General features: G+C 36.4%; 1 protein-coding gene across 1 annotated transcript in view; it reads right to left on the reverse strand.

Moving 5' to 3' along the window:
• Positions 1-12,421, reverse strand: part of Vmn2r58 (vomeronasal 2, receptor 58) — a 35,790-nt gene extending 23,369 nt beyond the window's left edge. Inside the window, exons 1-5 of the mRNA NM_001105055.1 lie at positions 12,213-12,421; positions 4,794-5,085; positions 3,661-4,467; positions 1,593-1,820; positions 243-366 (exon numbers count right to left, since the gene is read on the reverse strand). Coding sequence (NP_001098525.1) covers positions 243-366; positions 1,593-1,820; positions 3,661-4,467; positions 4,794-5,085; positions 12,213-12,421 — 1,660 coding nt within the window. The remainder of the gene's footprint in view (positions 1-242; positions 367-1,592; positions 1,821-3,660; positions 4,468-4,793; positions 5,086-12,212) is intronic.
• Positions 12,422-12,832: the final 411 nt, after the last annotated feature.

Below are 12,832 nucleotides of genomic sequence, written 5' to 3' on the forward strand. Positions count from 1 at the left end.
ATGGTGAAATGAAAGAGACTATTAATTTGTGGGAAAGGTGAGTATTCAAGGAAATACATGTGCAGTGGATCTGCAATGTAATTCAAGGATGATTTTACTATCTAGAGTGTGTGATCAATGCTTAAATTTCTAAACAGGGAATAAGAGATAATTTTTTACTTATCTCCAGTATTGTCCCATTGGCTTAGGCATATCCAACTCATGAGGACAAGCTGGAACATTCTCTGTGAGCCTGTATTTACCTGTCTCATTGGAAATCTCATTGTCGGCACAGGGAATACAATCAAAGCAGCAGACAGCCTTGCCTTCCTGGACAGCTTTCCTGAATCCAGGCCTACAGCTCTTACTGCACACAGACTGAGGAGTCTAAGAGAAATGAAAGCTATTAACAAGCCGGGTGTGGTGGCACATGCCTTTAATCCCAGCACTTGGAAGGCAGAGAGAGGTAGATTTCTTAGTTCGAGGCCATCCTGGTCTAAAAAGTGAGTTCCAGGGCAGCCAGAGCTATATAGAGAAACCCTGTCTCAAAAAAAAAAAAAGTTACTATCAAATTTCTAGGCTTCTCTGAATAATTTGAGTAAATATAGCATTTTTGAGTACAATAGAGTAGTTTGTTTTCTAATGCTTATACCTGCAATTGAATCTACCAGGTTTTGATATTGCTATTTTTATCAGGTTTTGGGCTACACAACCCACATTTTTAAGTCTTGTTTGAACCTGAAGATACTGATAAGTATATGTGTTTAAAGTAGTGATAAAGAAAGTCATGACATGCATATAGATTTAATTGGTCTCTATGCTTACTGAGTACTAACAGGAACTCTTATATTGAAAGTGGTTGTTAATGTTGACTGACAGTTTAACAGGTCTTGGATTCATTATGAATGTAAATCTTAGGCATCTCCATGAATAGTTTTATACTTGCACCTACCAGAGATAAGAAAAACCATGAAAAGTTGGCTCTGTTGCTCACAGAATGTAAATATGATAGGAGTGAGCAACCACATTTTCATTTCCAACTTCACTCTAATTCTAGTATATGAAAACATTGTCATCACCTCCTCTGGCTTTTAAAACATCCTTTGCCCCAATATAATGAGTGCTTACAGAATGAGCAAGAACAACCTATCTTCTCCTTAGTTGCTTTTTTGACAATTTACATGAAGTAGCAAGTCAAACATTAAACACACACACACACACACACACACACACACACACACACACACACACACACACACACTGTCATACCTTTAAGCCTTTTTAGAGGTTGGGGAAGTAAAATGCCGCCTTACCTTCCTGTAATTTCTACATCTTGTTGACAAAATGAACTTATCAGTGTTCTGAGGCAGCAAATATTAGACAGTCTCCTTTTAAGAAACATATGGGCATTAACAAAGTTAAAATAAACATATCCGTTGATCAGAGTCTAGGAATGAGTAGTAGTCTCTGCTATCTCTTTTTTTATGTGAAAATCCTTATTGGTAATTGGTAATTGGTTGTTGGTACTGAGTGAGAGTTCAATGATCATGACATCCTGAGATTTATCTTAGTTTTTATGATAGGTCAAAGCAGTGAGGGAAGTCACAACTCACCATTGTAAACCCTGTAGGCCACTGTATCATCTGTTCACATAAAGAGAATTGTGGACCCTGCTGAGCACTTAGAGAATAGGTTCCTACTTTCACCTTTAATCCAAGACCACTTGGAAAATTCCAAAAATTAAGAATGTCGTACTGTGCATCTAAGTTTCCTCCCCCATGCGTTGCTGTGTGTCTTCCTATATGACTTCTCATTATCGTGTTCTTTAGGAAAGGGTGAAGCTAAAATAAATACAAAAACATATGTTGTAAAACATAGGATGTAATAAAAGATTTTTAAAAAGTATTACAAAGAATCTCATTTGAAACAGCCATTTCCAATGGAAATAGTGAAAGTCATGAAGCCAGGACAGCTGTTTGTCACAGTTCCAACAAAGGTAAACCAAATGCCTGAAACACTGTCCTTCAGTTTCTCTTTTGGTTTTGGTCTCTGCCTTTTGCATTCTTGAAAAATTTTTGCATTTTGATTTATTATATTTTGTTTCCTGAGAAAATTATGTCTAAATTGTTAGGAAAGTCACAAACTTAATATTCCTTCTGTTTTTTAAGGAAATAATTGTATATGGCACTATTTGGAAGTGTTCCTTATGTCCTAGAGCTCATGATAAGCATGAGTAAGCACAAACATAGAAAAATTATAAATGAGGCCATGGTTCCCGAGATCTTCTTGGGTATATGCCCCAAAGCACACCCAAATATTATATATGGAACAGGTTAAACTTAGAAATATTAGACAAACTCTTACTGGGCAGGAAAACTGTAACTGTCTCAAGACCAATTTTTTACAATACACTTAGAGCTCTCTGAAACCGTAGCTTTAGAATAGGGAATCATATAACATATACACCTGGACAGATAGAACTCACTAAATAAGATAGATTGACTAAAATACACTTTTACTATTTGATAGGAGACACAATAAAATTATATAAATAAAACTTTACATATTAGTAATTACTATTCATGTAAGAACGAGTTTAAATGTTTTCTTTGTGTGGAGGACTCTAAAACTGCAAATACTGCCAGCTTAAATGCACGGTGTCATATAATAAATATGTTTGATTTGCTGGAAACATTCATTAAAATCTTTGAAATGTAGTTCTAGGGTAGATAGTAAAAATAATATCTATTCTATTTGTACTTTCTAATTTTGATTGAACTTCTAACCCCAAACATGTAATGAAAAATAAAAAACATGTTTGGAGAAAAAATGATATACTCTGTATTTTTCGATAATTATTAGGCTGTCTATCTTCTGTGGAACCTGTATAAATGAAGAACATACCAGACTGCTAGTTAGTCAGAGCTTTGTGATTCCCCTGAAAATGATGCCTGGGATTCCTCTCTCACTGAAATGCTATATTCTCTTGAGGAACCCTGACAACTCGTAGCGTTGATCCCTGGCCCTCAACTCTTATAAGCCCAGGTCATAAGAATCATCGATACAGGAGCAATCAAAGATGCTGAATAGATAAAAGATACTTGAATTGATGTGCATTAAATTTCAAAGATCTCATTCCATACAAGATTAATCATCGAACTAAATACAGCTAAGTCACCAAGACACCAATTTACATTGATTGAACAATTTCCTATTTCTTTAATAAGCTTACTCAACCTAGTCACTTGTGGAATAGAGCTTCTGTCCTTAAAAAGAGGGCTTAAAAGTCTGAAGTTTACTTTAAACTGATCTTCACTTTATAACGATTTGTTATAAATGCTCAGGAGCATTTTAACACTTAAAGATTTACTGCTCTGTCCTCTTTCCTAAGAAATAAATATGGGAAATATCAACTTTTCATGCTGAAGATATTATCAAGAAAATTGTTAGATAATGTTTTACATAATTCAATATTAATTTAAGTTTGTTTTTGTTCCTGGCACTCTATTCATAAAGAACACTTACTCAGGATTTAGAATTTACCTCCAGACAGAGGAACAATATTCCCTCCATTGCTTATTGACAGCTTAGTGTAAAATATGTGATGCTCAATTTGAATGCCTAAAGAAATAACGAAAATGCCACATTGTTGACATTATATAACACAGGAATGAATATTACCTGCCACTGGAAGAATACCATTTCTTCACCTTTGGCATATGGTTGGGTCTGTATTTTTTGAAGATTCATCTCATGGATACTATAGGCAACAGCACGCACAGCATTGTAAATATTGTAGCCTTCTTCATTCATGGCTGGGTCAAAATGGTGTCTTGGAAGTAAATCCAAAGAAGCATTGGGTTGGCAGTTCTCCAAAAGTTGACAATTAAATTCAGAAAATGAGCACTTGAAAAACAAATGCCAAAACTTAGGAAGATAGTTGTCCTCTGGGTATTTGTAGGGATTAACTGTTTGGACAAAATTCATAAACTCAACCATCTCGTCATGGTGGTGTGAAAAAACTAGACTCCCATGAAATGACTCTACCATAAAATAATCAGAGTGGGTATCAACATCCCATGAAGAGCTCAAGACCCAGACTTTCCATGTCACTAACAGTTGTGCAATATGTCGCATTAAACCTTGTACAGAAATAATGTCTCCATAAATAACTATGACATTTGCTGATGATTCCTCAATCTTATACATATTTTTCCATAGTTCATTGGAAAATGCATTCCATGCACTAGAGATAATTTTCAAAAAGGCTATGCAGATACCATGGTTTTCCATATTTTCTCTTAAGTCTGATAGTATCTGAGTCCCTCTGTGATCATCTGGTATGATCAGACCAACCCAGGACCATCTGAATTGAAGCAACAAAAAGACTATAGCAAGCGACAGAGATGTGTCCTTGGGGGACATCTGATATAGAGAATTAAACTGACCTCGGTCATTCAAGATAGAATCAAAAGGGCCAAAGGTGACCTGAAGAGATAACAAAATACATTGGCATTAGACACAGTCTTAGTCTTAAATCAACAGGTAGGAACAGTCAAGATGAAGATGGACTTGTCCTGTAAATCCACTACTTTCTTTCCAAAAAATTGCTGACAGATCTCCAATTGCAATTACATAGCTGGTCTTTCCCACTCCTACTTTCATTCTTAGTAATGTAAATATGAATTTAATAAAAGTATATTCATACTTTACTTTGATAGGTGACTAAATACATTGCCGCTATTTTAAATTTACAGACACTTATAATGTCAAAACGGATACTTGTCTTTTAGGTCCCACATCCAATTCCTCACCTGAGGTATTTTATAGAGTTGTAGAAATGTTCCAATGTGGGCAGATGCTGACCATGATGGTCCTGTGAGTACAACAGGTGACTTTCTCTTCTGTCCACAGTCACAATTAGGAAGGGGATTAATTATTCTTGTGCGCCAAAGAAAAATACTACGAAGAATATTCTTTTCAGTAAATGGAATATTATAGATATCATATCCAATAGTTGTATTGGGTAAAAGATCAGGGTTTCTGTTGATCTCTTCAATAGCAAACACCAGGGCCAGAACAAATTGGTAGTTCTTAAACTTATACCTGCACAGATTTCATAAAATTACACAGGAGGAAGCCATAGATCATACAACTTTTCTATTTAGTGCAGTGGTTTTGTAATGTAAATGCCAATGTTTCTATGAAATCATTATTACAATATCTTCTCATGAATTCCTGGAATTAGAATGTGTGTTTTAAGCAGATGAGATTAGAAATATCCTATACTCACTAAGTATTATCTCTTGGACTCCAGTTTATCATCATATTGCTTTATTTATCTTTCATATGTAGAAAAATACCTGTCTGTGAATAAGGAATTAGGTTCTAAAAAACTTCAGAACTCTTATGGTTTGGATCTTGCCCTTTTAGTCTCTATAACTTTGAAAGGACAATATATGTTGATCCAATCACCCACTTCTCTGTGACAATAGCCACCTTAAAAATTAGCACAAGGTGGGAGCCCTAGGGGATCCATCTTAATCCCTGAGACTAGTCTGCACAGGTGAGAGTGTGGATTACAGAATCTACCATCATCTTGGACAGGTGGAAGCCACACAGCTTCTGAGGCAGACCCCTTTTCAGTCTCCAGACATCCAGGCACCTTCCCTGCCTGGAGGGCTTTGTCTGAGCACCTGGGGGAGCCATCTTGGTTCCCGGATCCCTCTGAGACTGGTCTGTACAGGTGAGAGAGTTGACTACAGAAGTTACCAGCTTCTGGGACAGGCCCTGTTTCAGGCCTTCATTTTCTGTCAGGAGGCATGTCTGAAGCCAGATATCTGTGTACCTTCCCTGCAAGAGGAGAGCTTGCCTGCACAGAGTGCTCTGGTCACTGAAACTCAGGAGAGTGCTAGTCTCCCAGGTCTGCTGATAGAGGCTAACAGAATCACAAGAGGAACAAGCTCTAACCATGAACAACTATAACAAGTAACTCCAGTGATTCCCAGATGTTGAAAGGCAAAAGTAAGAATCTTACTAACAGAAACCAAGACCGCTCACCATCCTGAGAACCCAGCACTCCCACCTCAGCCAGTGCTGGGCACCCCAACACACCCAAAAAGCTAGAACCAGATTTAAAAGTATATCCCATGATGATGGTAGAAGAGATCAAGAAGGTCTTTAATAATTCACTTAAAGAAATACAGGAGAACACTGCTAAAGAGTTGCAAGTCCTTATGGTAAAACAGGAAAACACGTCCAAACAGGTGATGGAAATGAACAAAACCATACTAGATCTAAAAAGGGAAGTAGACACAATAATGAAAACACAAAGTGAGGGCACGCTGGAGAGAGAAACCCTAGGAAAGAAATCTGGAACCATAGATGTGAACATCAGCAACAGATTGCAAGAGATGGAAGAGAGGATATGAGGTGCAAAAGATTTCATAGAGAACATCAGAACAACAATCAAAGAAAATGCAAAATGCAAAACGATCCTAACTCAAAACATCCAGGAAATCCAGGACACAATGAGAAGACCAAACTTACGGATAATAGGGGTAGATGAGAATGACGATTTTCAACTTAAAGGGCCAGCAAATATCTTCAACAAAATTATAGAAGAAAACTTCCCAAACCTAAAGAAAGAGATGCCCATGAACATACAAGAAGCCTACAGAACTCCAAATAGACTGGACCAGAAAAGAAATTCCTCCCAACACATAATAATCAGAACAACAAATGCACTAAAATATAGAGTATTAAAAGCAGTAAAGGAAAAAGGTAAAGTAACATATAAATGCAGACCTATCAGAATTACACCAGACTTTTGACCAGAGACTATGAAAGCCAGAAGATCCTGGACAGATGTTATTCAGACATTAAGAGAACACAAATGCCAGCCCAGGCTACTATACCCGGCCAAACTCTCAATTACCATAGACAAAGAAACCAAAGTATTCCACAAAGAAACCAAATTCACACATTATCTTTCCACTAATCCAGCACTTCAAATGATAATAACAGAAAAAAACAAAACAAACAAACAAACAAACAAAAAAACAAAAAACAATACAATGACGGTGTCTACACCCTATAAAAATCAAGAAAGTAATCCTTCAACAAATCTAAAAGATTGTTGAAGATTAACAGCCACAAGAACAGAATGCCAGCTCTAACAACAAAAATAATTCGAAGCTACAATTACTTTTCCTTAATATCTCTTACTAACAATGGACTCAATTCTCCAATAAATAGACATAGACTAACAGACTGGCTACACATACAGGACCCAACATTTTGCTGCTTACAGGAAACCCATCTCAGGGAAAAAGACCCAACCTACCTCAGAGTGAAAGGCTGGAAAACAAATTTCCAAGCAGATGGTCCTAAGAAACAAGCTGGAGAAGCCTTTCTAATATCGAATAAAATCGACTTTCAACACAAAGTTATCAAAAAAGACAAGGACGGGCACTTCATACTCATCAAAGGTAAAACCTTCCAAGAGGAACTCTCAATTCTGAATATCTATACTCCAAATGCAAGGGCAGCCACATTCATTAAAGAAACTTTAGTAAAGCTCAAAGCACACATTGCACCTCACAAAATAATAGTGGGAGACTTCAACACACCACTTTCATCAATGACAGATCGCGGAAACAGAAACAAAACAGGGACACAGTGAAACTAACCGAAGTTATGAAACACATGGATCTAACAGATATCTACAGAACATTTTATCCTAAAACAAAAGGGGGCATTTTCTTATTGATGTTCCCACTTTCAGATGACTTTAGCATGTCTCAAGTTGGTACAAACCATTGCAGCACATTTAGCTTATACTTCTTCACTGCTGTTCATTATTGAAGGAAGTCATGGCAGGTACTCAAGTATGTCAGGATTCTTCACACAAGAGATGATCCACTTGTCATGGAGCAACACTGTTTTTTGGTTTGATCACTGTTCAGTGTCCTTTATTATGGAAACCAAAAACACAGTTGCAGAAGTGGCACACAACCAACAATGGAATGCACACTCCCACATCATGAATGATTAAGAAAATAGCCTACAAGACTGCCTATTCCCTGATCTCATTGAGGCAGCTACTCCATAGAGTCTTCCTCCTCTATAATGACAATAGGTTGTGTCAAGTTGATATAAAACTAAACACCACACCAAGAAATATGAGATAAAATTTCTACAACTGTCTTAGAGAATATGAAAATAAAACCAGATACACTGAAAAGTATAGAGGAAAAAGCCAAAAGTGCCTTGAACACATAGGCACAGGGGAACTTTTTCTGAGCAGAACACCAATGGTTTTGCTTAAAGATCAAGAAATGATAAATCTGACCTCATAAAATTGCAAAGCTTCTATAAAGCAAAGGACACTGTCAATAAGACAAACCAGCAACCAGCAGATTGAGAAAATATCTTTCCCAATCCTACAGCAGGTAGAGGGCTAACATCCAATATATACAAAGAACTCAAGAAGGTAGACTCCTGAGATTCAAATAACCAAAATAAAAAATGGATTAAAATGCTAAACAAAGAAGTTTCAACTGAGAATTATCAAATGGCTGAAAAGTACCTAAAGAAATGTTTAAAATCCTTAATCATCAGGGCAATGCAAATCAAAACAACACGGAGAATCCACCTCACTCCAGTCAGAGTGGTTAAGATAAAAAACTGAGGTGATAGCAGGTGCTGGCAAGGATGTGGATAAAGAGAAACACTCCTCTTTTGCTGGTATGATTGAGAGCAGGTTCAACCACTCTGGAAATCAGTTTGGCACTTTCCTCAGAAATTTGGTCATAGTACTTACTGTGCACCCAGCTATACCGTTCCTGGGCATATTCCCAGAACATGTAATAAGGACACATGCTCCACTATGTTCATTGCAGCTTTATTTATAATAGCTAGAAACTGGAACTAACCCAGATATTCTTCAACATAGGAGTGGATACAGAAATGTGGTACATTTCATCAATTGAGTTCTACTCAGCTATTAAAAATGATGAATTTGTGAAATTCTTAGACAAATGGATGGAACTAGAAAATATCATCCTGAGTGAGGTCACTGAATCACAAAAGAACACACATGGTATGTACTCACTGATAAGTGGATATTAGCTCCAAAGCTCCAAACACTCAAGATACAATTCACGGACCATATGAAGCTCAAGAAGAAGGAAGACCCAAGTGTGGGTGCTTTGGTCCTTCTTAGAAGTAAAACAAAATACTCACAGGAGCAAGTATGGAGATAAAGTGTAGAGCAGAGACTGAACGAAAAGCCATCCAGAGACTGTCCCACCTGGGGATTCATCCCATATACAGTTAGCAAAGCCAGACCGTATTGTAGATTTCAGTAAGTGCATCCTGACAGGAGCCCAATATAGCTGTCTCCTGTGAGGCCTTCCAGATCCTTACAAATACAGAGACAGATGCTCACAGGCAACCATTGGACTAAGCATGGGGTCCCCAATAGAGGACTTCGAGAAAAGACCTCAGGAATTGAAGGACTTTGCAACTCCATAGGAAGAAAAAGAATGTCAACAAACCAATCCTCTAGAACACTCAGGGACTAAGTCTTTAACAAAGGAATACACATGGCTCTAGCTACATATGTAACACATGATGGCCTTCTAAGGCATTAATGGGAGGAGATGTCCTTGGTCCTAAGAATGCTCAATAGATGCCCTAGTGTAGGGTAATTAAAGGTGGGGAATTCGGAGTGTGTATGTGAGTTGAGGAAAATCCTCATAGAAGCAGGGGGAGAGAGGATGGAACCGGATCTTTACAAGAGGGATGTACTTCAATAAAGGGGATAACTTTTGAAATATAAATAAAGAAAATATCCAATAAAAATAAGGAATTGGTAATAATAGTTTAATAGCTCATGTCTCTAGCTGCATCTGTATCAGAGAATGGCCTGGTCGGCCATTAGTGAAAAGAGAGGCCCATTGGTCGTGCAGACTTTATATGCCTCAGTGCAGGGGAACGACAGGGCCAGGAAGTGGGAGTGGGTGGGTAGGGGGAGGGTGGGGGGGACTTTTGGGATAGCACTTGAGATGTGAATGAAGAAAGTACCTTAAAAAAAGGTATAAGCTAATGAATACTTAAAAAATCCGAATGAATGGTTATTTACAAGATTCTTATTAGAATAATGATTCTAACAGAACATGTAGAAAAATCTGCAGAAAAGTTCAGAATTTTGAGAAATTTCTTGTATTATTTCTACACGTATACCACATCAGATAACTTTTATTGAAAATTAGAGAATACTTCATGAATTATTTATTTATTCAATTAGAGTCAGATAAATTTGAAACATCATACAGTTTAATAATTTCTTAATCTGTTACTTTAAAAGTAAATTTACCTGCATCTAGATATTTTCTAAACATATTTCTGGAGTCTTTATTTATATCTGCAAGTGATAGTTTGAGGTAAATGTTAGAAAATTTTCCACAGTGTTTTCAGTGATGTCTATCAACACCTAAGCAAACTATGAAAAAATCTTTCAAATCAGAAAGAGTGGTACACACTTGAAGTGCTGTTTGTTTTTGTGTTTTCAGCTATGCTGGAAATTACCTTTGTATATCAAAGCTTGGTTATTAATTATCCAGAGAAAAAGGAACCTAGAAAACACAATCCAAGTGCCAGTTAAAGAATAAAGTTTAGATGACAAAATATCACTGAATACAATAAAGTGGACACCACAGTTTTAACAAACACAGCCCCAATACATGATAGGTCTCCATGAAAAGATTTAGAGTATAATTAATGGCCATTGTGACTGTGTATGAAGGAAAGATTACAGGGCTGCAACTGATGGAAGCAGAGACCTCAATTATGAGGCCACAGGCAAGAGTGGAGAAATGTACTCAGGATAAAGATGTATTTAGGGTTAGAATTATTTCCACTGTTAAAACACAGAAGGATAAAATCGACAAAGCCATCTTGGATCACTTATAGACACCAGAGAAATGTCTAAGAAAAGTTGCAGCAGCTCCATTTTTTCTACTCTCTTACTAGGGAAAATATAACACCAATATAAGTGCATGCAGAATAATATGTCTGTGAATTTTATAAGACAAGATTGTTAATATTTTATATTGAAAATACATCTTGCCAGTAATAAACTTCTTTGATTTTCCTTTTGACTATAAAAATTTAGACTACAAAATGAATGAATTTTTCCTTCTGAACATATTTCTTTGTCTACTGTCCTTGATTTTTTTAATAAGTACCACACCAAGGATTTAATAATTACACAGCGATGTGACACTGAACACAATTCACATTCATAAGTATGCTTTTTTCTTCCTTTTTATCCATTTTCTTCCTACTGATTTTCTCATATGTTCACAGACATTTACAAGGTCTATTTTTCTTTTTCGTTTTCTTTTTTTCTACTTCATGGTCTTTTACCATTGATCCATAGAGATTCCGGATATATACTTTAGATAAGCAGTCTATCTCCTCTATAATGAGAAATAACCTAATTCTTGTCATTAGTTTCCTAGGACTTCTATAATGCTATTTCCTAATACTGCAGATTTCAGAAAATTTAAAAGTGCCCTTAAGTAGCTATCCCCCAAGACAGAATATTTTGGAAACACGTACACAGAAAGAAGGAAAAGCACTAGGAACATATGGGAAGCAGATAAAAATTTTGCATCTTTCTGAGAATTAAAAATTTAGGACAAAACATCAAAACCAAAACAATTAAATGAAAAAAAGAAAAGAAAGATTAGAAAAAGTCATGTCTAGATGAGATAGTGCTCACAAATTTTAAGGGTGAGTGTCCTCTTCTGAAGTCAGCTGTGTACAAAGTCAGTATTTGTCATTCTAGCAACATTCTAGGCACTCAGGTGTCTCTTAACTCAGTTACATCTTCTCTTCCCTCAAGTATATCTAGACGTCAAGAAGTTCAAGGTAATTCTTAGTTTAACATATCCATACTCTGAAATCATAACACTGAAAATATTCAAATTATCTTGTAATTCACACATTACAAAAGATCATGTATATTGAATAACAACAGGGAAAACAAGATGAACAATATCAAAATTACCTTTTTTCCTTATAAGAAGAAAAAGAAGTACACAAGAAAATATACTTGAAGGGATTTTTGAATGGAAAAGAAGGATTTTAAAAAACTAAAGCAAGTTTTATTCCCTATACCTAATAAGTCATAAGAATTCTGAAGTCTTAGAATAAGTACTTACTGTACACGATAGTCTTGGAAACTGTATGGCAGATATTTACCAGGAACTTTGTTTCCTGTGTAATAAATATGAAGAGGGAAAAATGCACCAATTGTCACATCTCCTTCACGGTAAAAGTAATCACTGCATGTTACATAGCATTCATTGTCAGTAAAGGCACACACAAAAATGGGAATACATAGGAGCCCAAAGGTAAAAATCCAGAACATCCTATTAAGATGTGTATCTGTCCATCCCAAAGACAGACGGAGACATGTTCAATGATGCCCAGTAAGTATATATTTAGTTCACATGTTTGTGAACATTTGTGCTTCTGATTGTTAGTGAGTGCAGCTGTCACATTAATTACCCACACGTTTTTTTCAGGACATTTCCTCCACTGTCAATGAGAGTTTTGGAACTCTCTTCCCTAAGGCTCTGCATCTGAGGCCCTGCGTTCTGCTTAAAAACAAGTGAAAAATATATTTTGGATCTTCTACTCTAGCCAGAGGCACCATGATTTCATCCAAAAGACAGCAGGAGCTAAAGTACGCGAACTTCCTGACTGTGTTGTTTGGCCAAGTTTGAAACTTTTAGTGAAGAATTTTGGCTGATGAAATAATGCTCCATCAGAGATTGCA

Source organism: Mus musculus, chromosome 7 (assembly GCF_000001635.26).
Source record: "Mus musculus strain C57BL/6J chromosome 7, GRCm38.p6 C57BL/6J".
Classification (NCBI taxonomy): domain Eukaryota; kingdom Metazoa; phylum Chordata; class Mammalia; order Rodentia; family Muridae; genus Mus; species Mus musculus.